At 45.4% G+C, this 12,480-nt stretch overlaps 1 protein-coding gene across 4 annotated transcripts in view; it reads left to right on the top strand.

Annotated features, from left to right (window-relative positions):
• The window catches only part of TMEM135 (transmembrane protein 135), a 385,640-nt gene that overhangs the window by 48,059 nt on the left and 325,101 nt on the right, over positions 1-12,480 (top strand). For all 4 annotated transcript variants that reach the window (XM_077808028.1, XM_077808027.1, XM_077808029.1 and 1 more), the window contains one exon: positions 1,476-1,568. In XM_077808028.1, coding sequence (XP_077664154.1) covers positions 1,476-1,568 — 93 coding nt within the window. The remainder of the gene's footprint in view (positions 1-1,475; positions 1,569-12,480) is intronic.

The following is a 12,480-nucleotide window of genomic DNA, read 5'->3' on the forward strand; positions in this document are numbered from 1 at the left end:
AAGTATTAGTAAAATGATTCAAAACTATGCCAAAACAACAGATTCCTGTAATAATGAACTTTTAGCTGGTGCAGCATTTGGCATTGTCCAGTGAAATTAACCTTCTGTAGCCGTGGGAATGTATAGTGTGTATAATTGCCATTACATCACTCGTTGCTGATTCACTGACTCCTCTCACTTTTGAACATAAACTGGTCGTACTTCTTTGCATCATTGTTTTTGTGGCATATTGAGGGCAAAGATAGAATGAGGCAAGTCCTTTGCCCTTCCTAGGACAGGGATAAAATTGAGCTGGTTCAAATGGTGTTTCTAATTTCACTAGTTCTTTATTATGTGGTGCCATTTCTCATATGTAATTTCATCTCTTTTCATTGCCCCATATGAATTTATCATGTTACTTGTGCTGTTTTATGAGGACAGAGTCTCAAATGAGATTGTGCTGCTGAATCAGCTGCTATTGCTTGTTAAAGCTCTGCGTACAATCTTTCCACTTCACTAGTACCCCCATTCCTTGGAGATGGTTTATTGCCTCCACAGTCCATTCCAAGTAGGCTGAATATGCAAGAGTTCAGAATCAAGTTTTTAATAACTGACTGGACAATTGGGCTGCTACTGTAATTTACATTTAGCAAATGTGTACGTTGTTTTTCCCTTTTTCCACAGTAACAAATTTAATCTTTGCCCCAAAACATAATTCCTTACACGTAGTCATTATTTTGTGTAATAAATCCATTTTCAGAATGATTTTGTTTATTAATGTGCCCTGAATTTATAAGATTTTTTTTTATTTGTATTATTCCTGAAGTTGTGGACTCCTGGGGTGAGATCCTGGTCCTATAGAAGTCAATGGGAGATTTGCAATTCTTGAGTTTAATAAAGCCAGGATTTCACCCCTGGATTCTATTTTCAGCTCTTACATTGACTTATTGAGTGACCTTAGAGAAGTCACTTAACTTCTCGGCATCAGTTTCCCTATCTGTCTTCAGGACGTGCTGTGAAGTGTATTTATCTGAACCGCCTTGCGGTTCATTTGATAGCCCCACATTCATTCCATACACCTCTAAATCTTTCTGAAGAGGCTATCCTGACTGCAGAAGAGACCGTAGCAGTCTCAATTTTTGTGTAGTTCTACATAATTCTTTAACCTTTCATAAATATCACTTGGGGGCTAAGGTACTATTTGCTTTAAAATAGAAGCCCTTTGAAATGGGTGTAGTACTGATGTACCTAAGTGGTATTATGGGACTTAATGTTTATGAAGTGTCTGGAAATCTTCATTGAAAGGAACTGTGTAAGTGTAAAAGTATTCCTATTGGTGTCTGTGCAATATGAACTAATTCAAAGGGTGCAATGTATCTCTATCGGTGGAAAATGGACATGAATACAGTCTTATATTGAGCATAACACATGCATCATACGCTAACTTTCTTGTTGCTTTGGCATGTGATATAATAGATATAAAATTACATTTTCAGGAGGATACTTGGAAAATTCTACTTTTGGACTCCGGGCTTCGGAGCTGCTTTACCGGCTTCCTACGTGGCCATTCTCATTGAAAGGAAAAGCAGGTACATTTCATTTTATACGTTTTTACTGTTATACCAGTTCCTGTGCTTTCACTAATATGAGGAAGTTCAAATGGCTGCTCTTTGTAAAAGTCATTTGGACCCAAGCTAAAAAAAAAAAAAGTAGTTCAACTGAAATAGTATATATTTATTAATCCCATACAGTGGATTAAGAAGCAATAGTAAGGAAAGTGTAGACTTTGCAAAAATATGTAGTGTAATTTTTTTGGTTTAGTTCATGGACTGGTAGTGAAACTGGACACAGCTATTGCTTATAGACACAGTAAGTGAATCAAGATAGCTATTTATGTTTTTGTTTTTTTATTAATAATGCTGACATTTAGACAGTTACAAACTAAAAAGGGTATGTCTTCCTGTCAATAGACTAGTTTGAATCTTGAGGTCAGTAAACCCCCAAGTAAAGTTCTACTTTAAGATTAATGGACGTCTTGTATGCTTTTACTAATAATTCTATAGTTAGTATTCATGCTTTTATTGCTAATGATATTATTATTATTATTTCAAAGGCACTAATCCCTGTAGTGTCTGGATGTTAGTTATGTAAAATTTAAAGGTGACAGTAAATCACTCAGCTGAGGAACAACTACTCTTAACTTTTTGTGCTGAGAGGATTCAGAACGAGCGGATACACTTCCTTGAATCCACAGCTGGTTCTGTCTCTCTATCTTAGTGAAAAGCTTGCAGAAAGGGATGTCTTGCTACGTGTTTCAAAAGTGGTAAGGCTCTATCAGTCTCACTGTGGCGACAGCAAATTCCACAGCCCAGGGCCACCCTGTGAGTACACCCTGCCTCAGTAAGTTTTTTAAATCTGAGTTTGTCTCTTTTGGCTGCCTGGCTGCATAGTGAAAGGTGGTCATTCAGACTTCGCACTATCTAGGGCTTTAAGGGTAAAGACTAGGACCTTGAAATGTCCCTCATATTAATAGACAGCTGACACCAAGTATTGGCCTAACTAACTTTGGATGGTTTGCTCCACTAAGCAGGCAGACCACTGCATAAACAAGTGGTAGTTTCTGGATGGCCTTCAGGATCGAGCCCTGGTAAAGCATGCTGCACCTCTTTCAGCACTGGATATCCAAAGCATAGATTACCATACATTCAGAAGACGGGGATGGGAGGAGGAAGAGCACTTTCAGCTATCGTGCATGTATGGAACATCTGTATGCAATAAGTCTAAAAGGTCCTTTCACCTGAGACTGGTTGCAAAATGCATATCCACTATTTCATCCTCTGGCTGTCTGACCCTCATCTCACCCCCATTCTCTCTTCCTCATCATCCACTCTCTGTGTTTCCTAGCATGTATGGAGGTGTTTGGGTGTGAAGGATCTCCCTCACCATATTGTCGCTCCCCATTAACTAGCACCTGTTGCTCCTGGGGGGGTGAAGTCCTTTCCTCTGGATGCCCCCATGCCCTACTCAGCTGAATCTGCTCCCTGGTACCCGAGGAGTAGCTAGAGCAGGGTAGTGAGGGGCAGCCAGATGGGTGGTCTTCATTTGATGAAGATACCTGTATGGATGCGTGGGGGGGTGTGGTGCAGTTGGAGAGGGGAATGAGAAGTGACAGTTGCAACACTTCTAGTGGCTTTGGCAGAAGTACACAAATAAAGGAAAAAGCTTAGCAGGAAGCACATGCAGAGAGTTGAAGAGAAGTGGTGCAAGCTTGGAAATGTACTTTTTGTGTGTTTCCTTTGCTGTAGGGCTGCCCACTACCTTGCTAAACCTCTTATGATTATTCTGTTGAAAAATTGGGTCAAGCTCTGTTTGATCAGTGTCCCAAGTATTTAGCAGTTCTTACGTTATTTCCATAATATTCATTCTAATTTAGTGTAGTCAAGATATGTTTCTTTATCTGAAAGTAGTTCTTGAATGTAATCAAAAGGTTTTCGAAAGGAGAGTACATTTTTAAGAGTGGCATTTAATGTGGAGGGGAAACGATATTAAATGGTAACATTACTGTCTAATTGTATTTCACTTTTGTTTCATAAGTGAGTTACTTTTGTGGTAAGTCTTGGAATCTGACTGCCTGATGTTTCCCCTTCTGGAGTTACTTCCCAGAGGGTGGGTTCACTTTGGCAAGGTTTTACTTAAGCTAGCTGCTTAGATTCCAGCACTCCTGCTGGCTTCAGTGTTTCATTCCATGATATAAGCAAGTAGATTTTCTGCAGTTGTGCCAGGGACAAATGCCAGCTTAATTTTTACTACATGCCTGGCACAGTGTTTCATTTTTATTTTTTATTTTTCAGTGTAAGGTCAAACTCAGAAAAGTACTTAAAACATTAAGTGTCAAAATCAGGATGGTAGTATATTTGTGAATTGTTTCTAGCTCTCCAAATATATATGAACCAAGGACAGAAACTGATCACACTCCCAAATAATTTAGGATTTAGTGCAAAAGTGGAAGAAGTTGGAAAAACTTGCAAATTAAAAATAAATAAATTAGTAAAATGAGGCAAATGGCACAGTAAGACTCGATGGCAAATTAGGATTTTCTCACACTTCGTACTAATGCACTAAAGCATTAATGTTTATCATCAGTTTCTTTCTTCTTGTAGTATTAATTAAAAAAAAATCAAAGTTGATAAACAGTATCAGAAAGGTAGTCAGAGTTCATAGTCTTTGAAAACATAGTTGATATTTTAATGCCAAATATTTTGTTAGAAGCTCATACTTCTGACAAATGTAATTAAAGTAATGCACTGAAATAAGTCTTTCCAATTGTAGGTGTATTCATTTGTACACTCTTTAGCACAGAAAAAAGCCATATATTTTACGTTTAACTTTTATAAATGTCTGGAAAATCAAACTTTTGGTGACACTTTTTGGCAGCTACAACTATCTCTTTATTAGGTTTAGAAAAGAAAGTCTATTGACGAAAATAGGGAAACAAAGAAGCTGCTTGCTTTGTGTTTAGTTTACAGACATGTTGCTGGCCCTTTAAATTTTAGTTAGCAGCTGGCAAGAGCACAAAACTTAATCACTTAATCTCTTCCCAAGTGGATACCCTATTTTAGGTTCCTCATAGGCATTTGCTTGCACAGCATCCTTGTCAGGCTCTGAATTCAGGAACAAAATGCTTGTAAATCAGGCTGCCGATGTTGAGTGGTGGTGTTTTTGTATGCTAGGCCAGACTCTTGTACCCTATATAAACCTTAGAAAAAGGCAGGAAAAGAAAGTAGTTTTATATGGACCAGCAAGATACTTTATACTCACTTAAATGAAACACATTTTTTTAAACTATCACAAGCTTGCTTTGACTGTAGGTTTGTAGGGTAATGAGAAATTGGCATGGTAGTAGACATGGTAAACAGCTATGTAGCAATTAAAGCAATCAGATAGAGCTTTTGAGTTAGTTAATAATTGCAAACAAACTCCAATTGATGTACAATATTTTACTGTTTCTCTTTTTCTGTAGATCAAGATCCATATAATGATGTATCTGTATATATCTTAATTAATATTCTTGTAATATATTAGTACAGTTATCTCACCTGTGAAAACTGTCATATCAGAACCTGGAGAGATAAGGTCTGTGAGGTAATGTCTTTTATTGGGCCAACTTCTGTTTGTGAGAGAGACAAGCTTTCAAGCCACGCAAAGCTCTTCTGACCTGAGGAAGAGTACTACAGAAGGGATGTGGACAAATTGGAGAGAGTCCAGCAGAGGGCAACGAAAATGATTAGGGGGCTGGGGCACATGACTTAGGAGGAGAGGCTGAGGGAACTGGGGTTATTTAGTTTGCAGAAGAGAAGAGTGAGTGAGGGGGATTTGATAGCAGCCTTCAGCTACCTGAAGGGGGGTTCCAAAGAGGATGGAGCTCTGCTATTCTCAGTGGTGGCATATGACCGAACAAGGAGCACTGGTCTCAAGTTGCAGTGGGGGAGGTCTAGGCTGGATATTAAGAAACACTATTTCACTAGGTGAAGCGGTGGAATGGGTTACTTAGGGAGGTGGTGGAATCTCCATCCTTAGAGGTTTTTAAGGCCCAGCTTGAGAAAGCCTTGGCTGGGATGATTTAGTTCAAGGGTCTCAAACATGCAGCCCATAGGCCACATGCGGGCCAAGCTCCCCGCAGCCCCCCCCCCCTCCGCGCCACGTCCCCAGCCTACCTCCAGGCCAGGGGTGGGCAAACTACGGCCCCGGGCCGGTTCTGGCCCCTCAGGGCTTTGGATCCAGCCTGTGGATTTGCAAACCCCATGGTGCTGAGGCCCCCGCGCCGGGAAGTGGCGGGCACCGCTTCCCTGTGGCTGGGAACGGGGAAGCACGGCCAATGGGAGCTTCGGGGGTGGTACCCACAGGCAAGAATAGCTCACGGAGTTCTCTGCTCCCTCTTCCCCCGGGGCTGCATGGACAGGGTGCCCACCGCTTCCCGGAGCGGCACAGGGCCAGGCCGGGTCAGGCAGGGAACCTACCCTGAGCCCGGTGCTCGCCCCTGGCACCCTGGAGCCTCGCAAGGTAAGCGGCACTGGGCTGGAACCCGAACCCCTCCTGCACCCCAACTCTCTGCTCTGACCCCCCTGCTACACCCCAAACCCCTGCTGCACCCCGCACTCCCTCCTGCACCCCAACCCCCTGCCCTGAGCCCCCTGCTGTGGGGATGGAGTGGGGGGCAGGGGCAGCAGGGGGAAGTGGGTGATGCAGCCCTTGGGCCAGCATACGAGTCCTCATGTGGTCCTCCTGGTGATTCGAGTTTGAGACCCCTGATTTAGTTGGTGTTGGTCCTGCTCTGAGTAGGGGATTGGACTAGATGACCTCCTGAGGTCTCTTCCAACCCTAATATTCTGTGATTCTATAATTAGTGGACCTATTTCTATATCTATTCTATGTATTTGTTGCTTTAACTTTTTACGAGTAATTGGCAGGGACCCTGGAAAATTACAGGTGTGTTTTTTATGTTACATATTCTGACAGGTAAAAGGAAAATATTCTTGTAAGTAAGGAAAGTATTTGACACTTAATTGTATGGATTTGTCACAGAAAATGAACTAAATGAGGGTGTTCTGACTTTGCTTACTTAGGTAAGGTTTTAATGATTTATATTTTGATGAATATTACAAGTCTTGCAAAACTCATGAAAATGTACTAGCCCTGTACAAAATCTTCTTTCATGTCTGTTCTTATTCGAGTGCTTGCTCCTGTTGATTCCATGTTAGGTGTGTGTGCGCCCACGTTTATGGCAGCTGGAGATTTTTCCCTTAGTGGTATGTGTAGGGTCAGCTCTGGAACTCCATGTTCGTGCGCCGGTACATGAGGCGCCGTCAGTCCTGCGCCCTCTCAGTTCCTCCTTACCACCCCTGAGGTCGCTGGAATGCCTTTCTCCTTGTGATTCACAAGCGCTCCCAGTGGTTTTCCTTTTCATAGCTTTTGTATATAGTTGTATATGCTCAGGTCCCTGGGATTCAAATCGTGTGCTGTTTGCTACAAACCCATGCTAGTGGTGACCCCACACAAGTTGTCTGAAGTGTCTGGGGGAAACACACGTTAAAGAGAGATGCAGAATTTGTAAGGGCTTCAAACTACGCACTCAAAAAGACACATTCATCTGAAAGCCCTCCTGATGGAGGCGGCACTCAGATCAGCCTCGGTACCCTCTCGCTCCGACTTGGCACTGAGTACCTCGACCTCGTGCAGAGTGCCCCACTGGCACTGGGTTCACCTCAGCAATGCTCACCAATACCAGTGCCATGGAAGTGCCACAGGAAGCAGTGTACTGAAGGTTGGTGCTCCTCTGCCTTGAAGAAGGATGTGAAAGGGTGGAAGGCAAAACACTGATGTCAGGTCATCTGCCTCTGTGAGGGCTACAAGGTCCAGCCTCTCCAGCTAGGGATCCGACCCAAATATAGAACCACCCCTGACTCCAGGTAGTGGAAGGGGTCCCCTACACCTCATAGTGCCCTCGATGCCAGAGGTGTTTCAAGCGGCTAGGGACCTGTTGGCCCTACTGGAGCTGCCCACACCACAGGACCTCCGTCCAACAGTGGAGCCAGTGAAGGCTCCCCCTGCCAAAGGGAAGCCCTCCATGGGCCTGCCTCAATGGTTGCTTGTTCGATACCATTCTCCGGAGTCCCGGCACCGGTCCACGACTCCATGACCCCAGTCCCCAGCACCATGTCCGCGGTTCCCCACTATAAAATGGAGAAATCTCCTGTGGCCATAGAAGATAGAAATATGGAAGTAGTAGTCTTCGACCCCGGTTCCACGTTCCCGGTCTCCGGCTCCACGACGTGGATCACCAACCTCACAGCGTCAGTCTGTCTCCCTGGCACCAGCTGTCCTCCTCCTGGCACTGGTCACCGACACTGTGGTGCCACTCATCGACTCCTCGTCGCTGATCTCTGACACCTCGATCTCCATCTCCGTGGCACTCCCCACCCTCTCAACACCTGTCTCTAGCTTGGCACCGATCTCAGGACCCCCATCATCGGTTACCTTCCCCTCAACACCACTTGGCACCACATCATAGCAGGCAGCAAGAGGCACGGACAGCTCCCCCATGGTCCCCTAGAGAGGAGACCACCTCGGAGTCAGAAGGGGATTTTGAATCCCAGTCTCGGAGGCACTAGTCGGACTGCGGTACCATCTCTGTGACGGGCATCTGGCCGCAAGGTCAATGGCCACTACATTGGCCATACTGGAATCCATGGGGGCTCCCTACGATGCCAGGATTGTACTCCCAGTGGTAATCTACAGCTGCTTCTGGAAAGTGGACCATGGCGCTGCTTTCTCTGATGCAGAAACTAGACTTGAGCTGTGTTGCTGATACCGAGATACAGGCATCCTCTTGGGGGCAGCTTCTCTGGTGGAAGAGGGGGCTCCAGCTCCACATTCAGCGTTGCTGTCGTCCTCATCATCCCCGGAAAAGGCGGTCACCGGTCCCTCCCACCCACTCCCACCAGATGACTTTTGAGACCATCAGGACCTTCTGAAAAGGATGGCCTCCAACTTGCGACGAGAGGCAGAGGATCTCACTCAGCCTCAGATAGCTTCTTTGATATTTTGGTGGCCGCGGCACCCTCTAAAGTAGTGCTTCCAATATATGAAGGAGTGCTGGAAGTGGTTTAGGCCCTTTGGCAGACCCCATCCTCTCTGTCCCCAACCGCAAAAAGAGCAGAAAAGAAATATTATGTCCCGGCCAAGGGCTATGAGTACTTGTATTCAACCGCACCACCCCGGGTCTCTTGTGGTTTTTGTCATAATGAGCGGGACAGGCAGGGCCAGGTGAGCGCTCTGCCTAAAAACAAGGATGCAAGGAAGCTGGACTTGTTTGGAAGAAAAATTTATTCCACGGCCAGTCTCCAACTCAGAATCTCCAACCAACAGGCATTGCTGGGGAAATATAATATATGCGACTTCATGGCTAAATTTAGGAATTGCCTGCCACAGGAGCTCAGACAAGAGTTTGCATCCATCTTGGAGGAGGGCAAGACAGTTGCCAGAGCCTCTCTCCAAACTGCATTGGATGTGGCTGATTCAGTGGCCAGGTTTATGGCCTCCACTGTGTACAGGCGACGGGGCTCGTGGCTGCAATTGTTGGGGCTATCTCAGGAGGTGCAGCCATCCATTCAGGACCTCCCATTGAAAGGCACTGCTCTATTTTCAGAGCAGATGGATACTGGGCTGCATGGCCTGAAAGATTCCTGCACCACGCTTTGCTCCTTGGCCCTGTACATGCCGCAGGCCTCCAGGAAACACTTTCAGCCACCCCCATCACCTACATTCTCGGGTCCACAGCGGCAGAGCTCCTACAAGGAAAAAGACAGAGGCTTTAAATGCTGCTGACCCACCTTGTCCCCCTCAGCTGCCCAGTCGGGCCCCGTGTGCTACCCAGGTGTCCCTTGGCAGGCAATTTGAGGGTGTGCCTGGGGACAGAGTTCCAGTCTTGCCCCAGGACCCATCCTCCCGTTTATTTCTGAACCGTCTATCTCCCTTCCTCGCTGCATGGGCCAGGGTCACCTCAGACCATTGGGTGCTCAACACCGTAGCAGTTGACTACACTCAGCAGTTTTCCTCCATCCCTCCCTCTCATGTCCCTTCCCCATCCCTCTTCAGGGACCCTTATCATGAGCATCTCCTTGTCCAGGAAGTGGAATCCCTCCTATGTCTGGGGGCCATGGAGGAGGTTCCTCAAGATATGAGGGGGAAAGGGTTTTATTCCCGTTATTTCCTAATCCTGAAGGTCAAAGGGGGCCTCAGACCCATTCTAGACCTGCATCTCAAGATATCTCAAGAAGCTGAAGTTCTGCATGGTCTCCCTGGCCTCTATCATTTCCTCTCTGGAGCCAGGAGACTGGTACGCTGCCCTTGACTTAAAGGATGCCTACTTCCATATTTCTATCTTCCATAGCCACAGGAGATTCCTCCATTTTGAGGTGGGGCAGTGCCACTACCAATTCACGGCACTGTCCTTCGGCCTATCATCTGCTCCGAGGGTCTTCATGAAGTGCATAGCAGTGTTGGCCGCTTACCTGAAGTGTTGAGGCATTAAAATCTATCCAGGCCTCCATAACTGTCTTGTCAGAGACAGGTCACGAGCCCAAGTTCAGCATGGCTTTACTTTGATGAAAGCCACCTGTCAGGAACTAGGCCTGCTTATCAACAAACAAAAATCAACTCTGATCCCCGTTGAAAGGATAGAGTTTATAGGAGCAGTACTTGACTCCCCCCGGGCCAGAGCCTACTTGCCAGAGTCCCAATTCTGAGCTATGTTGGACCTCATTATGTATGTCTGAGCCCACCTGCTCACGACTGCTCGACATGTCATTCATCTCAAGGTATCACACCTCCCGGGCACCTGAAGTGCGCTGGCGGATCTCCTCAGCAAGTCCTTTTCTTCTTGCCATGAGTGGTCACTCCACTCAGAAGTTGTCAACATGATCTTCTGAAAGCGGGGGACTCCCCAGATGGCCCTATTCGTGTCTGGACAGAACAGGAAGTGTCAGCAGTTTTTCTCGTTTTGCAGGCTTGCTAGAAGCTCCCTGTCCAACGCTTTCCTGCTCCCTTGGATGGGAGCAGTGCTGTATGCCTTCCCGCTGATATCCCTGCTTCACAAGGTCCTACTGAAGGTCAAGAAGGACAAAGCAAAGGTCATCCCAGTAGCTTTGGCATGGCCGCACCAGCACTAGGTCAGCACACTTTTGGACCTTTCGGTAGAGCTCCCTCTCCAACCGGACTTGCTCTCGCAGAACCAGGGCCATCTGCTCCATCTGAACCTAGCATCACTGCATCTGATGGCATGGCTTTAGCGTGGCCGAATGCGGAGGAGCAAGCCTGCTCGGAGCAAGCCTGCTCGGAGCAAGTTCAACAGATCATGTCGGTCTGCCAGTGTTCTCTCATAGAATCTCCTTGTGGATAATCGCCTGCATCAAGTTCTGCTATGAACAAGCACAGGTGTTGTCACTGGCCATTGTGACTTCCCATTCCACCAGAGTACAAGCTTCGTCAGTGGCCTTCCTCATGTAGATACCGATCCAAGATATCTGCAGAGCCGCCACCTGGTCTTCAGTTCATACTATTACATCCCACTATGCCATCACCCAGCAGACCGGGGATGACGCCAGCTTCGGTAGAGCAGTGTTGCAAGCAGCACGACCGTGAGCTCTGTGCCCACTTCCAGGGATACTGCTTGTGCGTCACCTAACATGGAATTGACATGAGCAAGCACTTGAAGAAGAAAAATCAGTTACCTATCTTTTATAACTTGTTCTTCAAGATGTGTGGCTCATGTCCATTCCATGACCCACCCTTTCCCCCCCACTGTTGGAGTTGATGACAAGAAAGAACTAAGAGGGTGCAAGGCCGATAGCACTTCATAGACATGCGCACGAGTGTGGTGCTCAAGGGGCTGCCAGAGCTGGCCCAATGGATACCACTAAGGGAAAAATCTCCAGCTGCCGTGCATGTGGGTGCGCACATGCCTAAGATGGAATCTACCTGAGCAACACATCTTGAAGAACAGCAGTTAAAAAAAGTAGGTAACCATTTTTTATTACTTGACAATTGAGGGAGGGGGGTATTTCGCTTACCCATATTAGATGAATAACTCACCCAAGTTAAGATGATATAGTTTTTAGCAAGGGTTTTATAAAACAAGATTTCTTCTGTATTATGTCAAACAAATGTGCATATTATATTGTTAATGATTTTATGAATTCATATATTTAATATTACCACTTACCTTTTAAATTCAGAAGCAGGAATCTCCAGCATGCACATAGTGTTGGTATGTGCACACTCCTGTTAATTGTTTTTAATAAAAGCTATGCCCATCTGTAAAGATACAAGAACTAAAATTTTGCCCATCTGCTTTAACTTGTCCAAGTAATTCAAGGCCGTAGTCTCCTTTGAGTCCCATTAACATCAATGAGAGGTGTGCACATACCTGAGGGGAGACTGTGGTAGATATAGTCTCATCATGTTAACACTCTTTCCATTCTACTAGTATCTCAAGAGGATGTTAAACAGCAGCTTCTAAAGTTATACATTTTAAAATCACCAGGCCTGGATAACTTACATCCAAGAGTTTTAAAAGAGCTGGCTTAGGAGCTCACTAGACTGTTAATGCTAGTTTTCACTGAGTCTTGGAGCATTGGGGAAGGTCCAGGAGACTGAAGAAAGCTACTATTCTGCCAATATTAAAAAGGATAAACAGAATGACATGGATAGGTCTGCCAGTCTGACATGGATGCTGGGCAAGATAATGGAGTGGCTGATATGGAACTTGATTAATGAAGAATTAAAATACAGTAATGTAGTTAATGCAAATTAACATGGGTTTATGGAAAATGGTCCTGTGAAACTATCTTTTTTTTTTTATAAGATTACAAGTTAGGTTGATAATGGTAATAGTGTTGATATAATATATTTAGACTTCTGTAAGGCACGTGACTTGATACTCCA

Source organism: Eretmochelys imbricata, chromosome 1, assembly GCF_965152235.1.
Source record: "Eretmochelys imbricata isolate rEreImb1 chromosome 1, rEreImb1.hap1, whole genome shotgun sequence".
NCBI classification, from domain to species: domain Eukaryota; kingdom Metazoa; phylum Chordata; order Testudines; family Cheloniidae; genus Eretmochelys; species Eretmochelys imbricata.